The sequence below is a fragment of the Atractosteus spatula genome, chromosome 12 (assembly GCF_055471065.1).
Source record: "Atractosteus spatula isolate fAtrSpa1 chromosome 12, fAtrSpa1.hap1, whole genome shotgun sequence".
Classification (NCBI taxonomy): Eukaryota; Metazoa; Chordata; class Actinopteri; order Semionotiformes; family Lepisosteidae; genus Atractosteus; species Atractosteus spatula.
In genome coordinates this window covers 10,041,766-10,061,309 of record NC_142717.1, presented here as the reverse complement: position 1 = coordinate 10,061,309, position 19,544 = coordinate 10,041,766, and the positions used below count along the sequence as shown (strand labels likewise).

Below are 19,544 nucleotides of genomic sequence, written 5' to 3'. Positions count from 1 at the left end.
TTGGTGCTCATAGCTCACCAGAGGGCTCTCTTTCCTTAAGGTCATAAACTGAGCATCACAGACAGGGCAGACTCACATTTCCAGCAGTTTGAGCCAACTTTATTTAGCAGTACTTTGAGCATTTTACTTTTCACTTGTCTGTGCTGATTTATTCACTACTAGGAGACCAGAACAGTCTTGTCTTCCTATAAGTTTCTAAAGCTAATAAATACTCAAAAAAAGGATCCGTCCACTGCTTAGAGGGAACATTGTTTCCCTGATTTATTTGGCCATTTAGGATCAAAAGAAGAGTCTCAAAAGGCAGAAAAAAGGTTTGTGCTCTTTTAAAAAGTATTAATATCTGTAAAGCATAAGAATCTGGTCAATCATGAAAAAGTGGTGTAGATATGCATGTTGTTGTTTAAAACAGTGCACGGTTGCACTCCGGCAGATTGCTATGCCTCATATATGATTGATATCGTTAGAAGCTGAAACGAAATGTTGAACAATGAGAAGACATCTACTTAAGTCTCTTGCCATGATGGAAAAAACTGTAGAACATTAATTGCCTTCTTTACATGCAGCTCTCATGCTGCCTCTTTCACCTCTAACTAGTTCATGCCATATCAAATTACACCCCTGATACAAGGGCCAATTTAGATAGTGATTGGATTTAATTAGGAATACAGTTTTTTGTGTTTCAGGCCTTGTCTGGCAATGCTATTGATTGTGATAAGTTGATTAAGCATTTCAGTTGGATCTAAACGGACTAATATGGATCTTGATCTCTTCAGAAGCTCAGATTTCCTCTTACCTCTGTTCGAAGCGAGTTGAATTTTACAGTCTTTATTGTAAAATCGTCACAAGTATTGGGATGTGAAATTAAGGCCAAAGCATTTTTGCATTTACAAGGCTACCCTGTTCTAATGTGGTTGTTGGGGTTCATAACTGGGAGACTGTTTTCCATTATAACATTATAATCAGTGCTTCTGAATTATTTACACCGCCCACAATCCCAGTTATTACCGTCTATGTAGATGTTGGAAGATAAGCAAGGCTGGGCCTGGCAGTCCAGGAATGGGACACCTCTGAGGAGAACCAGGTGGCTGCTGTATGTGGTGGTGTTGGACCAGTAGGTGGTGTTGTAGGAGTTGCAGTCCTCTGGCTGAGATGTTTAATTGGCACTAGGACTGTGTGTTCGTTAAAGATCTCATGGCACTATTCATTAGGCAGGAGTTATCCGTAGTGTCCTCATTCCACTGGCCTACCTGAGTTTCCTACAAATCAATTGTCATTTAAATTGACTATATGATCTGCTGTATAGTGAGGCAGCTGGCCCATAATGGATGACTAACGTCACCCAGGTTAGTGCTGTACATGGTTTATAAGTGGATCCACTTCTATCTGTGAAGTGCTTTTGGGAATCCTTCAGGATGTAAAGGACAATACAAATGCAAGGAATTACTGTATAATAGAAACTATAGTTCTATTATACAGTTACTAGTTCAAAGCTTGTGCCCCACTTATTATTTTTTTAAAGTTGTAAAAAATACAATTTTATTGTAAATACTACAATGGTAATATTGTTTGTTTCGGAAGGTGGTCAATTTGTTTTTAGTTTAATAACATTTGTGAGCAACAGTATTTTGTATAACTCAGTGCTACTGTGTAGGTTGTTTTCTTGTAAGAAAACAACAGCAAAATAAAACCAGTGTTGGAGGGTTTTCTTTACTTTTTTGAGTATCTTTGACAGGTTAGACACTCCTTTCTGATGTTTTTGCTGTGCAAAAATGCCTAGTTCAAGCCAACATAGTCATGCTAATTGCTTTCTCAGTGTGACTAGAGGATGAGGAGCTTCTGTATTTAAAATGAAAACTGTCTCTTTAGTTATTTTTTTTCATGCGTTCTGGTCACAGTAGGGGCATCCAGTTCTCATCATTTCTGAAGTTCTTAATTTGCAAGTCTTCCTTAATTTGTGATTGCTGCAGCGCTATTAGTCTTAAAAGGTGAAGAACATTTTAAATTGCCATGCCCTTGCGTTTAAGTTAACTGTTAAGGTTAATATTAGCAAGTTAAAATATACCTCGGATTAAAAGGTTGTGTTTTACCACAGTAGTCTGTGCAGTGCAAAAAAATATAAATGCATTAATAGGCTTGCTCCTTTTCAACTAAAACTCATGACATTTGTACCAGTTGGAAGATTCAAGCCGTAAACTGCTGTAAATACATCCAAAAACTTTTAATTATGACCCATTTTTCATCTGCAAGAAAAGAACAGTGCTCCTAACTTTCCCTCATAAACCCAGTTAATGGCATCCCTCTGCTGAGAGCATCACAGCCAGCCTGTTCTTGCTTGAGAAATGGATTGATCTGTTAAGTGCTTGTTAAATATCAATACCCCTGTTCGCAGTAAGACGGAGGCTCCCTGTTGGTGTTCCTGCAGAAACCACACAAAATGGACTAGTTCATTGTCTTCACCTCAGCACTTACCTGCAGGAGTCCTCTTTAAAGCCTCCTGCCTGAAGAGTCCTTCTTTGTTCCATCTTAACAGTATAGATTTTGCAAAATATATACACCTTTATATGTAATCAGCCATGGGAATTTAATCTTTTCTTACACAGTCCATCTCATCAGCAAGTGTTTCATTTTAAAAGTTTCTGACTATCTCCAATAATTGAGCCCAGTTATACTGAGGGATAGGGAAGCCATGCCCTTGCCAGCCACCATATTACCCTGCAACTCACAACTCATTGATTTTAATCCCCCCTTTTCCTTGATACAAATACAATTAAAAGCGTCCTTACAAAACTGGGAAGATACCGAAAGGGAAAACGGGGAACAATGTAAAAAAAAAAGGCAAAGTTAAAATTGCCCATTCGCTATTCAGTGTTCCCTGCGATATGTGTATCTCGGGTGAAAGCCTAAAGCCATACCATGCCAGCAGCCATATCACCCGGCAATTCACAACTGGCAACCCACTGAAGCTCAGCTGGTGTGAGCCTGGCCAGTACCTGAATGGGAGACCTCCTGGGGAAAACTAAGGTTGCTGCTGGAAGAGGGTGTTAGTGGGTCCAGCAGGGGGCACTCACCCTGTGGTCTGTGTGGGTCCTAATGCCCCAGTACAGTGACTGGGACACTGTACTGTAAACAGGCGCCGTTCCTTGGGTGAGACGTAAAACCGAGGTCCTGACTCTCTGTGGTCATTAAAAATCCCATGGCGTTTCTCGAAAAGAGTAGGGGTCTACCCTGGTGTCCTGGCCAAATTTCCCATTGGCCCTTACCAATTATGGCCTCAGAATAATCCCCATCTATGAACTGGCTTCATCACTCTGCTCTCCTCCCCACTGATAGCTGGAGTGTGGGGAGTGTACTGGCGCACTATGGCTGCCGTCGCATCATCCAGGTGGATGCTGCACATTGGTGGTGGTGGAGGGGAGTCCCCATTACCTGTAAAGCGCTTTGAGTGGAGTGTCCAGAAGTGTAAGCAATTATTACTATTATAAATACTAAAACAGGTCTACAATGAGGAGCAGTAGTTAACTTTCTGCACTCCTGACCGGTGTGTTGTGGATTCGATTCACAGCTGGGGACTCGGCTGTACCCCTGTGCAATGTAGTTTGCAATATTTCTCTAGCAAAGCCAGCTGTATAATGGATACTAAGATCTGTATGTAAAAATAGGCTCAGCTGTGTAGATCACTTGGGATAAACATTCAATTAATAATAATAATTAGTTGGCAAAAGCTTGCAATGACTCATTGTAATCGTGCTTTTAATCTTTGCAGTCATGTTTTCCTCTTTAATTCACATTATTACTTTTGTTCTGTCCTTGCAGCCTGCTATCAGGCTTTCTCTATTTAAAAGATGAAAGACTAGGATTTTAGAAGTAACAAAATCAAATTCGCTAATTAGTAATGATGAAAAGTTGCTGCATCTATTCATGTTTTTTCCCTTTAATAAATTTTGCTTTGATGCCTACACATTTGACAAATGTGAAGCATACAGTACGTCATTAGTTTTTTAATCCTTTGAGAAATGCGTTATTGCTTCTGACAGAAGAATTTAAGAGGTTAAAAACAAGAGCAAGACATTTGACTGTAGGTTTTGGATAATTGTGCCAAGAAACTTTTTAAGCTCCATCTCAGAGGATCCCAGGAAACCAGTTTGAAATTCCTTTAATGTAGCTGGAGCATCCACATTTTGTATTGTACACAAAACCATAATATACTCTATAGTACTCTATTATTGTTGGAAAAATTAAGGGATTCACATAGTGTTGGAGTAATATTTGTCTGTCTTATGCCTCCACCCCCACCAAGTCCCTCTGTTTGCTTTGTTTGTGTTTCTAGAAGTAGAAATATTTTAGAAAATGCAGTCAGCAAAGCTTTACTACATGAATTGTTACAACCAAATTTGTGGTTTTTCCAGTAATAAAATTAGGGAAGAAAGCTTGTCCTCCTACATCAGTTCAGTAGCTGAGTTTCACAGTAAGAGGATAACTGTTCCTTAAGGATGCAGATCCAAGCTGAATGTGAACAGCATGCTGCATTTACAAACCAACTAAATAAACGCAAGAGCCTGCTCATGATTTTTTCCAATTAGGCAGCGGTTGATGTTTTCAGCACTGAAATATGCCGAGACGTATCTGCCATATTCCTAAATAATTGCCGATCCCCAGGGGAATATAAGAAATGAAAACACACTCTAATTATGTGCGATACAGAATTTCCTGTAATTACAAATAACAATTGTTTTCTGATTGGTATCCTAAAGCCACAATCCTTCAGCCCTTGAGATAAACTTGTCCCCAGTTGGCAGCAATTAAGTGAAATAGCTTGTGTATTTTATCCACTGTTGTTCGATAACAAGCCCTTCAACTGAGAGCACAGACATTGCCATAACAACAGATTTTTTAACACTTGTGAAATTCGCACCAAGCACTAAAAATTTTGCCCCTTGTACGGCCTCATTTGGATGTGGGTGAAAATGATCATCTTTGGCGATTTCTACAGTAAGCAATTGAAGTACCTGAAACGTATCAAGCTCCTTGCACTTTACAGCTTCTTTTTTTCTTTCGCTGGGTGTTTTCTGGGAAATAGTTAAGTTTGTGGAGTTCTGAGCAACAGTATTCGCAATGACTTGATTCTCTCTGAGGAAAAGTAAAGAACAACTTCAGCAGTGCTGTTGATAGCCTCATCTTCTTGACTTAGGAACTGTGCATCTTTTCATCCATGTCTGATGTCAACTTTACAGTCTGACCCCAGGAATGCTTGTAAATTGTGATGAATGTCCATCGTCAAATTTGAGTTTCCTTTTATTACCCAATAAAATAATTCCATATTCACAAGAAATCCCCGTGTCTTGGTAAAAATGTCGGTGTTTTTTTATCTTCCCCATTCCACTTTTTTAGTGTAATCAGATAAGTTATTTACTTTGGTCATATCATAATTAGCAAATGGTTTGTATTACATTTAATTTTGTACCTTTTGCCAAATGATTTAAAGGTTTGAATAGAGACTGTAATGCTCTGCAAAATACTTAACATTGCCATCACAGGCCTGATTAATCCTGCTTGCATAATTTATTTTTTGTGATCGTTTTGCTGGTGGTTCTTTGAGTTTAGGTTTTTATTGCTGCAAAGTTACATTTTTAAAAACTGTCTTCAGTTACTCAGCTTCTTAAAAACTTTTTTTTTTTGGCTGAACACAGTAACAAATTGCTATTGCCATCGTGCACTCAAGAGTGCCGAATTTGCCTAAGGCTGTGCACTTTCTTTTACAGTATAAGAATGCCGGTGTGATTGAACTGGAGGCATGTGTGAAGGCAGTCAGAGTCCTGGCGATCCAGAAGAGAGCCATGGAGGCGTCAGAATTCCTTCAGAATGCAGTCTACATCAACCTCGGCCAGGTAATCTTCTCTCGCCAGATGCAGAGAGTCAGTATATCCTGTGATTGTCACTTAAACCGCACTCTCTGAGCCGTTTCCAAAAACGATGTAAAAAATGCAGTTTCCACGAGAATCATTAAAACGATACCGAATTCCGAAAGCAGGGAAGACCCTAACTGACTTATTTTCCAGTGCTTTATTTAAGTTTTGTATATTTCTTTATGTGCATGCTTTGGGACTTGTGATGGAGTTCTGCGTGGTTTCGTTGATCAGAGGAGGTCTCTGGGCTTCTGTGTGTTAATTCAGAAAAGGTGCTGAAACAGTGCCAGTTGGTGTGGTGTCAAGAGTTTGTGCTGGGTTATTTTTGGATTTCTGTGTAGGAGTGTTCCTCAGTGGAAACACGCTTTGCTCTAGACTCCCCTCTGCTCCTGTGTTTCACTGGCACCTAACCTGCAGCTTCTTAAAGCATCCATTCGCCTTCCCCATTGTTTCTGATCTGAAGTTCAATTTTGCTGGGCTCCCCCTGTTGAGAGACTGATTAAAAATAGCCCCAGGTAAATTTGTTGCTAGGAAAAGGGAACAGGACTCTTGATTTTGATCAGTTTTCTAATCTGATTTAGTTAATGCATTTGTGGTTTCAGTTTCAGAATATCACTGAAATATTTTAAATGGACTGTATTTATATTTCAAGTATGCTTTTAACTAGTTGCACAGTTTTGAAAATTGTTCTAGAATTTTACATGTTGAAAATTGTGATTAACTTAGTGAACTGTTCCTATAATATTTAGCTCAAAGAGTGTATATTCATAGGTAGTTTACTTTTCTAGGAGCAATAGCTGTTACTATACACAACAAAATGGGACAACTGGTTTTCTGATGGAGAATACTGTTACAAATATATTAATATATTATTATATAATATATTAATATTAATATATTAAAGCTTTATGGATATGATATTTTCAGTGAATACAATGGTGTTAAAAAAGCTGAAACATTGCTGTAGGATTTACAAGGAAACGCATGTGACAGTCAGAAGACGGTAACAGACTTGCTGATCTGTGCACAAACAGCACAAATGGTAGACCTTGTATAGGGTGAGATTCAATGCAGATGTTGAAAAGTCCGTCAACCCACGTCAATTAAAAAATTAGAAGTAGTTTCATTCACCTATCTCTGTTGTTTCAAGGCAGTGATGGAGGATGTTCAGCCCAAAACAAATGTGCATTTTAGACAGTTATGTTCTGTGCTGAAGAGGTTTGGAATCAAGCTGAAAAAATATTTCTTAACTTAATGTTAAAGGCTAAACATTATTTGTCACACAGCAAGGACAATCCCATGAAAGAATGAGTATTGCAACACATGATTCTATTTAACAGCAAGTAATAACACACAGTATCCTTTGAATATAATTAAGGAAAATAAGTATAATTTAGTAAAAATTGTTACTTGTACATTACATGTAACTGCCTTTTTACCCAACTGTACACTATTACCATACTATATACTGTATAGGCTACTTCTGTTTAATTTTGACTGTACACATTTTCTAATTTCAGTATCTTTCATCTCTTTATTTGAAGCAAATAAGGAACACTTTAGACATTACTTCGCAATCCTGCTGCGCCTAGCTTGATTCATTTTTTAAAGAATTCATTCACGAAATAACAACCCACTAACTACTAAACTAAAACCAGGAGGACCAAACCTTTTCTTCAAAGGTTTTCGGACAACGAAATGCGTAAGTGCAGTCAAAGGTGGCACAAGGTTTTGAAATGAAATGACAAAATCTTGAATATATCCAGGTCTCATATTCAAAAACTAAACATGAAGTTAAAACGGGATGTAAACTAGGTGAAGATTATGTTGCGGCTTTCCGAGTGGCTCAAACAATGAAGGTGCTCACTCAGAATGCAGGCATCTGTTTTGAGCATGGGACATGTCATTATGCCAGCTGTGACCCGGACTTCCTTAATAGGCTTAATAGTTGCTGCCAGTGCAGGGTGGATGTTAGGCCAGGATCTGTCATCCAGTGAAGCAGTGACGCTTGCAGTGATGCCAGTGAGAGATTACGTCTCCGCTAAGGAACTGTGGAGCTTGCTTACATCATAAAAGACAGATTGATTCTGGTAGGTTAGGGTTAGTAAGTCTGGTAAGTCTGCATTACTTTAAAGAGCCTTTTCGTTGTGCTGCATGCTTAATGTACTTTTTTTCCCCAAGAGAAGGACTTGGATATAGATATATTTGTGGATCCTGTCTCATTTCGGTAAAATATTTTCCAGAAATATAATTTTAGATTATTTATTTATTATATTTATTATATATATTATATATTATTATTATTATTAAAAGAGGAGGACACAAATATTGTCAGGTGAAATGTATGTAAACTGATGTGACGGAAACATTTAATACAGCCATTTTAAAAGGTATTTTTTGTATTCAAGATTTAGCTTCTCAGTTAAGATTCTATCTTTGACTTTATGGATAGGATTGCCACTATTCTAACATTTCCAGCTGTTCCAGCTAAGAAATTTCCTGAGATTTTGGCTGTTGGTTATTCATTGATGCTTTCTGTGGCTATAGTGGTCTACAGTAATCACTGGGACTGTCTGGAATGGATCATAGTCTAATTTCGCCTCAAGGACTAATTAGGTAGAAAAGTGGAAGAAAATCTAGGAGATTTAAATTTCATAGTGATTTTAGGACTAACATTGAAGCAAACTTAGTGCATGACCTTAAGATCTTGGGTTTGAAGTTTCTCTTGGTGTCCTTCATGAACATATTGCACATGCATGCTTTAGAAGATCTACAGGAGTAAAGATGATTATTGGGCTAATTTATCCATCTTCTACATGGAGATTATTAGTCTAATTTGCCAGTTGTCCTCCCATAAAAATGCAAATGTTAGCATTTTTTTATTGGAAAGGAAATGAGTGGGATAGGAACTTGTGTAATGAATTTTGAATTCCAAACCTGGAGGTTTCTATATAAAGAGCAAACTTTTAGAAATATGTAGCAACACATCAGATAGCTTGACAGCCAAGAAAAACCTGTCAGTATGCATAGCATGAGAACTGTAATTTTAATGAGGAAAATGTGGATGAAGAGAAAGCAGTATAAAAGTACCGTAAAACCCAAATTTGTGGAATAAATCACCCATAGAACAGAAATGCGTTAGGTCAGCTCCTTAATGATCAGATAACTGTACTTTGCAGATTTTGTAGATTAAGGTAGAATAATAACTTGTATGTAGTTATCATCTGTAAACAACATGGGAAAAATGTTTTCATTATGAATAGACCTAAACATAGTCTTTAGCAAATGGCAAAGACTGGTGCTTCAATTATTCAGAAACTACAATATCATTATGGCCAAATTAAGTTACTGGACTTCTTCAGAAAGAACAGTGACACATGAGCCAAAGACCACAGTGGACCTTACAGGGAAGTGCATTTACAGTGGCTATAAAAAGTATTCACCCCCCTTGGGCTTTTATAGAATCACAATGGATTTATTTGGGATTTTTTGCCATTGATCGACACAAAACACTCTGTAATGTCTTATATTATATTATATTCAAGTGAAAACAAAATTCTACAGATTCCCCTTAATTAATTATAAATATAAAACACAAAAGTGATTGCATACCTGTAAGTATTCACCCCCTTTACTAAGACACACCTAAATAGGCTCTGGTGCAACCAATGTCTTTAGTAGTCCCATAATTATTTCGAATGGAATCCCCCTGTGTGCAATTAGGGTGTATCATAGTATAGGTTTAGGATGCATATACCTATCGCTGAGAAGTCAAGTATTTGATTAGTACACCTCCCAGCAAAAATTACATCATGAAGACAAAGAAAGTTTCAGAGTAAATTTGGATATATACTGCTGGTGAAAACTTTTGCAATTCATTATTTTCCCATTTTGTGTTTATAATTAATTTAGAAGGATCTGCAGAATTTTGTTTTCACTTTATAGTGTTTTCTGTTAATCAATGGCAGAAAATTAATTCCGCTGTGGGGATGTCTAAAGTATTTTGAATTGAACTGAAAACTCCCAGTTTAATGCATTATGATTCCATATTGTAACACACAAGAAAATATAAAATAAAAAGTCCAAGGAGGGTGAAGACCTTTGCTAGCCACTGTAAAACTGAGATCATAAAGGGCTGTGAGATCTGGAACACGTTACCCAGGGATGAGATGAGATCCTTGGATCAATTAAGTAGTAAAAACCAAAAAAAGCTAGATGACCCAAATGGCCGCCTCATTTGTAAATGCCCTTTAAAATGGAAAATAATTTTAAAAACTCAGGGGATTTAACAATTTACACTAAAATGAAATGTTAAGTGGTTTCACGGTAATCATAAACTCTGTGTCCAATTGCAACTGTTCAGAACATGTTTTAATAATAGTGCAAATTTAATTAGGAGGAAACTGCTCTTTTGGGAGAACATTTGTTTTTCTGTGTTAGTACCGAAGCAGGCAGCATAACCACTGCTTGACATTTCAGGCTTTGCTTTGTTACTGTGTGTTTCGAGTGCCTCGTTGAGACGGGGTGCTTACAAAACCCAGACAGTGGAATCTGTGTTTGCAGGGAGAACAATCCCACACGTACACATACTCATTTGTAGAAAACGTGTATTTTCATATGTACATCATAAACGCATGTTCAGTATCCGCAGTATCTAAAGTTGTACTGACACGGCTTGCGGTTCATACAGCCTGTGAATCATTTGTCTTCATTTTAACCTCACTCTACTACTAGTTATTCTGTCCTTGTTCTTCACTTTATAAAAGCAAAATAACTAATATCTCCTCACCCCCTTCACTTGACTCAAACAGTCTCTGCCCTTTTAATATGCATCTAAAATTGGATATCTTTTGTGTGTATACATGTCACAAGTGGGGCTCTGATTTAGTCATTTTATCTAATTTCTCTAATCCAAATCTAAATAATGCAGTAGATAATAGATGGTTGGATCCATTCATGCAGATTTTGTATGAGTCCCCTGACTAGGCAGGTACCTCATATCATATATATGTATATATCAAAGTATCAAAGTTTAAAATGTGAACAGTCAGGACTCTTGGTTTCTCAGAACCTTTAGTGGGAGAACATTATTGGTAGACTTAATGCTCCTGCAATTGTATGAGAAGATTTGGCTGGCTTTTAGGGTATATGTACGAGTTGCAGTAAGATGTCAATAGTATATAAGAGGTATTCGCACCACCCCTTACCATCCACAGATCGGTGGAACGCCCAACCCTGAAGACTGTGGATCATCAATTTATCGCCAGTACTGACAAAGACTGTGGTTATTGGTTGGCGTAGTTGACTATTGCCTACTGGGAAAATGATGTGTCAACTGATTCATAATTAATAGTCAGATAAATTGACTGCTGAATTCAATATATTCGGTAATTGCAGTCCTATGGCAGCCAGATTTATTAACAATGTGATCGCAAATATTGGGAATGCTTGAGCACACACAGCTCAATCCGACATAGGACCTAAGGATGGCAACTGAAAAACTTTGGACCCTGTCCTTTCGTTTGATGTTCATCTATCCATTTTCCTAACTGCTCCTTCTAATTCAGGGTCATGGGGGAGCCAGAGCCTTTCTTGGCAAGCAACGGGCATTAGGCGGTGTACACCCTACATGGTCTATCGCTGGGCACTCACAAATACAGACATGCACACACTCACATTGCCAATTTTCCCAGAAGCCAACTTTTCTACAGTATGTCTTTGGGTTGTGGGAGGAAACCAGAGGACCCAGAGGAGACCAGATCGATCATGGTGTGAACATACCACGAGGCAGCGATGCTAACCCCTGCACCACTGGATCCATTTGATGTTCATATCAGACTGAAATATCTATATATGTCTGGATTTATCACAAATGAGACTACTTTAAAGTTATTCAACAAGTCAAGGTTTATTCTAGGCTGAAAAGAGAAGAAAAAAAAACACTACGTTTCGGCTGTGGAACCTTCTTCGGGTGTGTTTCTTTTCTTGTCTTTTCGGCCTGGAATAAACCTTGACTTGTTGCTTTGCAGCCTATGCATGCTGACGCAGCTCCCTACTTGAACTATTTTAATGTTTTGGCTTACTGGGGTATCTTCTAAGGTAGCTTTTGTATTTCTAGAATTCTTCTGTTTTTAGTTTTGCTATTTTGTAGCGTGTACCATTATACACAGCATTTATATAAAACTGTATTCGTATTGCTGTAAAAAAAAAACATGTATGAATTCAAATACTGAAATAATGATCTTCTTTTCACTTTAGCTGTCTGAAGAGGAGAAGATTCAGCGTTACAGTATTTTGTCCGAGCTGTACGGCTTAATTGGTTTCCATCGCAAGTCTGCATTTTTCAAGCGTGTGGCGGCTATGCAGTGTGTGGCCCCCACCATCCCTGAGCCAGGCTGGAAGGCCTGCTATAAACTGCTTCTGGAGACTCTGCCTGGATACAGCCTGTCTTTGGATCCGCAGGACTTCAGTAAAGGTAAACCTCTTCTTTTGATATCGGAGCTTCTGCTTTGAAAGTCCGCAAGTGTATCAGGTACTGTATGTAGGTATGACCTATGTTCCTGTGAACACTTGTGCTTGTGAGATTTCTTCACCAGCTGGTCTTGTTTCTGAGCCCTCCAACACACACACACACCTCTCATTTTGAGATCACAAATTTCCATTTGCCTCCGTCTGCTCAAGTGAGTCGTGCATTTTGTGGACAATTGCTGGAAATGTGGAGGGGTTAGTCAAAGAGCATCGTAGTGAAGAAATGAGTCATTTCTTATAACAACGGAGAAGACAATAACTATTCCTTCTGGATGGTTGCCAGTACATATTCTGGAAAAACTAAAACCAAGGCCATATCAAATCTTTTACCTAATCATATCCTTTAAAAAACCTTTGTTGAGGTCTTTACTGGAGCACTCTTGCAAACAGAAAGAAGCTATCAATTACGGGGTTCATAGTTTGAGAGTTATGAGTGGGTTAAAGTGCTTACTTGATGTTGTCCAGACAGAAGAATGTTTAAAGTTGCCCTTTTATAATGGGGAGCTTATTGTCTTAATAAACCTGCTGTTGTGTTAAGTGATGAAATGATCTATTTCATCATTTATGTTGGAATCTTTGTATTCTTCTGACACATGGTCATAATCAGAGAAGTCATTGGATGTCATATTGAAAATTATCATAAAAGGGCTATTGCAAGAGAGAGTTACACGTTTTTGTTTTAAACCAACCAGACAAACAGCTGTTCCAAGCAATACGTTTAAGATAAAGTGGATGCATCATTTTGTAATAAGAAAGGGTAATATAAGAAAGGGTCTGAATAATTTTGCAAGGCACTGTATATGCACAGGCAGAAACAATATATTGTTACTGTTTATAGCTTCTTATACTATAACACAAATTGCAAAATGAAATATTATGACCATATTCGCAGTAAATGATTACCACTGGGGTGTGAGCTCTTTTTCAGTATACAATATTTCTTTGGCCTCTCTTCCCCCCCCACAGTTTTCCCCCTTATTATTCACAATAAATAGATCCAGAGCATTACATGTGTTAGTTTTAAAAATAGTTTTTTCTTCTCACTTCTGGAAAGATTTATAAGGACTTTATAAGCTTAGATCAAGCAGTTACATTTTTGGTATTTCTTCTGAAATGCAATATTTAGAGAGGGTTATTTCTTTTACAGACTTCTCAAATTCCTTTGAAAGACACTCCACCAGAGCCATAATCTTTCAGAATGTCTTTTAAAATGGGGGAATGAATTGTTCTTGTTGAAGTTGGACAAAATGTTTTGAATTTAATAGGATCAGCTTTCAGGCATACTAGAACCCACATTACAGCTACTTGTAACCTGAAAACCGCTTCCTGCTTCCACTTACTGTTTTAATGTGCTTTTTCTTTGTGTGATGATAAGACAAAAATGTCACAGGGATCATCTGTGTTTTTACATTTAGGTTGTAAAAGGCAAAACACATAATATGCCAGGCAATAGATCTTTGACTTGATAATCTGCTTTCTAAAACGATTCTTTGTACTATCATTCGACAAGGAAGATGTTTGTCCAGTCTGAAAGCTTCTTTAGAATCACCACAATGGCATGATATTGAAATAGGAGGTAAGGTTATGCACTGAGTTGTTTTCCTGCTTAAAATTAATTAATATAATATAGCTTAAAATGTAGTTCTGCTTCCAGTTCTTGAATTCATTTGGATAAGCAAAAAAAACTAATAATAATTTTGGTTGTAGGAGCTGTTAGGTAGTTTAACAAAGAGTTCAGCCTTAATACATTTCCATTATGGAGTTTCTGTATAGAATGTTTGCTTTTTCAGAACGTGATTTGATCTATAGGCAATGCAATTTTTTAATGCTAAAAATAATGCTGTTTTTTTCTGTCCAGTCATCCATTTACTAACTACTTTTTCCAGTGATGCCAGACAGACATACATACAGACACGCACCAGGGCCAATTTTCCCATAAGCCAATTAACCTGCCGGTATGTCCTTAGACTGTGGAAATAAACAGGAGCACCTGGAGGAAACCTGGAGTTATTCTATCAGTTAAATATGGTGTATATATGAAAAATAAAATCTTTGCCTTGGGCCTGGTCACTGACTTTTATAAAATTCTTCAAATGAATATTGAATAGCAATTTTCCCTCAGGTATTCAAGTCATTTTATCATTTACGTGACCTCTGCACAAACAGAGTAAAACAAGACCTTGAGGGATCTGACAGATGTATATATTTAAAAATGCATGAGGAACAACTTTTCTGACTTGATTTTGATGGATTGATTAATTTTCTTTTACACCAGTGTGGAAGAGGACTATTTGCTTCATAAAGATTTTCAAGAGCGAAACTGTACTGTAAGGACACCAAGGTATCGGACGTGCATTTAATGCTCGAATAGGCAGTTCAGACAAAGAAACTGTCATATAAAGTATCTGCACAAAAATATTCAAAAGAAAGTACAGTAAACTAAAAAAAAAAAACATGGTTAAATCTTGTATTGAATTCATCCTTTGTCTTTGTAGTCTTTGTAGTTTTAGGTCTTAAAAATTTGCTTTCTACATGTGGAATTTGTGAGTCTACTGTAGATTGAGATGAGTCTGTATATTATACAAGTCTGTAAGTTGTGCATTTCATTGTTTCATAGCTGTGGGCCTCCATCTGCTGTCTCAATCCCTTGTCTGACCTTGTGGCCTACAAATTATATGACTGACCTTAAGTGCAAATCTGCAGAACAGCTCTGGGGATGATGTGTGTGTGTGGGTGGGGGGGGGCAGGTGTTATTTGCCTATCACCGTTTTGCTTCAGCACGCTAAAATGAGAGCTGATTAAAATAACAAAGCTGTAAATTGACACCTGGTGATGACAATGCCCCTGAGGAGAACCTGCAGTTAGAGCAGAGAAATACAGACAGGGCCATGTTTTATTATTCCCTTGTGGGTACGGTACTTACTTTGCTCTGTTAACATGCACACATGCGCAGACAGTTTATTCCCAATTAAATAATTCAGTGCCGAGAAACCAATAGTAAGCAATTAAATGCCACTCAACAGTGAATAGAGCACTATCCTGACTTGTTTCATTTTATCATTTACAAATCTGTCGGATGTATTCGAAAGTCAGCATTTGTGTAGAAGTTGGGTTCCAAATAACCTGGTTGTACTGTAATCTTTTCATTAAATTTTCTTCTTTTGCTTTTTTCGTTATGCATTTATTCTTTAAAATGCATACAGTTCATGACTGCTAAAGAAGCAGTGTAATTTCTTCACAGGGATTAAAACAACTTTTTCATGATTTGTTTTTCAGCTGCATGACATGATATCCTGCATGTACAAGATTATAATGCAATCAAGGTGCTAATTAGATGGAAGTATAATGTGACAAGATAGCCCTCCCACAGACCTGCCAAGCATGATTTAAAGATGCATGAAGTGCTCTCCTTCAGATTCAGTTCTTCAAATTAACATTTTAAATCTTGCATTTGGTCAGTTATATTCCACACAATTACCTCCCACAATTAATTTAATCATAAAAGGCGTGATTTAGGCTTGATCCGAGTCACAACAGAATACAATGTTTGCCTACCATATTGACAGAAATAACTTAAAATTGATGTTGCTTTAAATATTTAGCTGACATGATGAAAAACAAAATTTAAAGATAATAGATTCACAGTTTACATATCAGTGGTACAAGATACAAGTAATAGGTTTATTCCATGCTGAAAAAAAGAAGAAAGAGAACACAACGTTTCGGCCGTGGAGCCTTCTTCAGGTGTGAGAGAGACAGGGCAGTAGGCAAAGGTAAAGTAGCGGGAGAACAAAGGTTGGGAGGGAGGAGGAGTGAGAGGCGGGAGCAGGGGACAGAAAGAGAGGCCAATCAAGAGGTGTGAAGTCAGAATGGGTGCAGAGAGGTGTGAAATGAAACTTCCAATGAATGGAGAAAATTTAAAAGAACATTAGTCTGTCGTTAAGGGAAGGGAGAAGGTGTGATCCTAGCTGCAGAATAATTTTAGTTTCGGTGGTCTTTCTGATGTATGAGTTTGGAAAACCGTCTTTGAGAACACAGACGGAGAGATTAGAGTGGTCGTGGCCGTCAGAGGTGAAATGAGAAACAATGGGCTTGGAGAGATCTTTAATCTTTACAGCCCTGACGTGTTCTCTGAAACGGTCTCCGAGTCTCCTTCCTGTTTCTCCAATGTAGATGGCTGGGCATTTACTGCAAGAGATACAGTAAACAAGGTTGCTGGAGGTACAAGATGCTGTCTGGGTGATCCGGAATTGTCCTGAGGGGCCTTGAATGAGTGTGGTGGTGGCTGTGTATTTGCAGGTGATACAGCGAGCTCTGTTGCAAGGGAAAGTGCCTGGTGTGGATGGTTGTTGAGGGCGGTCAAGGGAGCTGTGAACAAGGAGGTTACGCAGATTAGGTGGTCGGCGATATGAGATAATAGGGCGATCAGAAAAGAGGGCCCCAATGGAGGGATCATCCTGTAGGATGGAAAAGTTGTGGTTAATGGTCCTGGGGATAGGAAGTGTGTTAGGGTGGTAAGGAAGCACCAGAGGAATGCGGTTGTTACGGCGGGAGTTCCTGATCGGGTTGATGGTCCGGGGGGTGTTTTTGGCTCGGGCAAGGGCCCTGTCAATCACACTGCTGGGGTATCCTCTGTTGATGAAAAATGAGTACATTTCGAGGGCTTGGTTCTCGAAGTCGATGTCGTCGCTGCATAATCGTCGTAACCTAAGGAACTGTGAAAAAGGAAGAGAGTTTTTAGTGTGGTTGGGGTGAAATGAGCTGTACAGGAGGTAGCTGTGTGAATCCGTGGGTTTGTAATAAACTGAAGTGGACAGTCGGGGGTAGTTGATAGACAAGTGGATGTCTAGAAACGGAAGAGTAGTGGAAGATATGTTAATCGTATATTTGAGGGACGGGTGGAAGTTGGTGAAATGGTGCAGGAAGAACTCAAGCTGATCGTTGGAGCATGTGGCGGCACCGACGCAGTCATCAATATATCGTTTGTAGAGGTCAGGGACATAGCCAGTGTAGGAAGCGAAGAAGCGTTCTTCTACCCAGCCGACAAAAATGTTGGCATAGCTGGGTCCCATTCTGGTGCCCATGGCAACTCCACTGACCTGTTGGTAAAAAAGATTATTGAAAGAGAATGCGTTCAGTGTGAGGACCAATTCTGCAAGGCGTACCAGGGTGTGGGTGGGTGGATCAAGCACTGTGCGTTTGTCCAGCATGTGCTTGAGTGCTGTAAGGCCGTCATTATGGGGAATGACGGTGTACAGAGATGTGATGTCCATGGTAAAAATGTAGCATTCGGTACCCTGAAATTGGAAATCATTAAAAAGTTGGAGCGCGTGGTTGGTGTCTTTGATGTATGAGGGAAGATCTTCAACCAGCGGTCTCATGAGGCTGTCGAGAAAGGCTGAGATGTAAGTAGTTGGACAGTTACATGCTGATACGATGGGGCGTCCAGGGGTGTCCGGTTTGTGGATTTTGGGGAGGAGGTAAAATTGAGATACCTGTGGATGTTCCATGATGAGCCGGTTTGCCTCCTGGGGGAGCTCATTACTGCTGATAAGAAGAGAAATGGTGGATACCACTTCCTTTTGGTAGTCAGTGGTAGGGTCCTGTTGGAGAGGGAGGTAGGCAGAAGTGTCAGTTAGTTGTCTAGAGGCTTCAGAGATGTATAGATCCTTACGCCACACCACAACAGCGCCTCCTTTGTCCGCTGGTTTGATGACGATATCATCCCTGTTGCGGAGAGACTGGAGCGCCTGATTTTCTCCTTGGGTGAGGTTAGACCTATGTTTACTGGGTATAGAGAGTGCCTTGGGAGCTTGATTAGTGCATTGGTTGATGAAATAATCAACAAGATGCCCACAGTAAGTAGTTTAAGGTGTTTGGAATGGAGTGGCATGGTTAAGTCAAGACACCTTTCGGTAGGTAAAACACAGATTTTTGAAATGCCTACCCCAGAGAATAATACAGGTGCTACCTTACAGGAGCATTTGGTCTGATTATTTATTGAATTGAGGAAGGTATATTCTGACATTGAGCACTGGATATTGAATGTGGTTCAGTAGAGATCATGAGGAAGTGAGTGGCACACAGGTTTTATTGTTTTGCAAATTCTTTTAAGCACTTTCAAATGACCAGAAATGGGAAGTTCAACTGTTCTGTTGCTGGTCGGGTTTTTTTACAGGTTAACGTCATTTGGGGTTTTGCAGTTATAGGGTTATTATTGTAGCTGTGTCATGAACCTTTTTTGAGTTTTTCCTATAGAAGTTCAGTGGCAGTAAATATTCAAAAACATAGTCCTAGCTGCTTTAATAGACTTGTAAATAGAGATTTATTGCTTGCTGTATGTCAGGATTAATAAGAAAAGATTTTGTGTTTGTGGATCAAACTAAAAAAATGAATAAAGTTTCACAGAACAAAACAGTTGTAATTGCAGTTGTGAACCAATCGCAACTTTCTTTACTGACTAAAGAAGTGCCTCCTTTTGGGAGACTGTGTTGCCTTTGTCAGTGCCTTTTGAGGATTTTTAAGATTTGTAACAAGTCCCTTTGCAGTCTTCACTTTTCAAGACTAAAAAAGTTCGATTCCTTCAGTCTGCCATTCTGAATATTTGTATATTTGTTTAATTTAATATCCCTTGATATAAATGTTATACTTTTGAGTATGAGAACATTTTGTTTCTTATTTCTAGATAATTATTTTAATAATGTTTTGGAAATAAGTAGAATATATAAGAAAGTTGTGACACTTTCGTGAAGGGGCTATCATTTGCAGTAGACATCATAATTTACTGGAAAAGAAGTAACTTAAAAAAAATGCTTATCCTAGGACCATGATATACACATAAATAAAACAGAAACGACATGGATTTAGTTCCAAATCCTTCTGGTTATTTTAGGCCCTGATTAAAGCAGTTGAAGCAGAGTCAATAAGAACTGATGGAGTTCTGTTTAAAATTCAATTGAACTTTGATTATCCTATTTTTATGTATAATCCTCAGTGCATGTCTTCAAGGAAGTTTGTAATTTATTGGTCAAAGAGTTAGGAGAATTAAGAATAATGGCAGTGTCCAGAACAGCAGGGAAGGAATTAAATTATTGAATGTGAAGAAGCAGCAGC

The 19,544-nt window shown here is 38.5% G+C and overlaps 1 protein-coding gene across 1 annotated transcript in view; it reads left to right on the top strand.

Annotated features, from left to right (window-relative positions):
- trappc9 (trafficking protein particle complex subunit 9) overlaps positions 1 to 19,544 on the top strand; it is a 507,339-nt gene that overhangs the window by 20,937 nt on the left and 466,858 nt on the right. The window contains exons 7-8 of the mRNA XM_088929735.1: positions 5,760 to 5,885; positions 12,162 to 12,378. Coding sequence (XP_088785861.1) covers positions 5,760 to 5,885; positions 12,162 to 12,378 — 343 coding nt within the window. The remainder of the gene's footprint in view (positions 1 to 5,759; positions 5,886 to 12,161; positions 12,379 to 19,544) is intronic.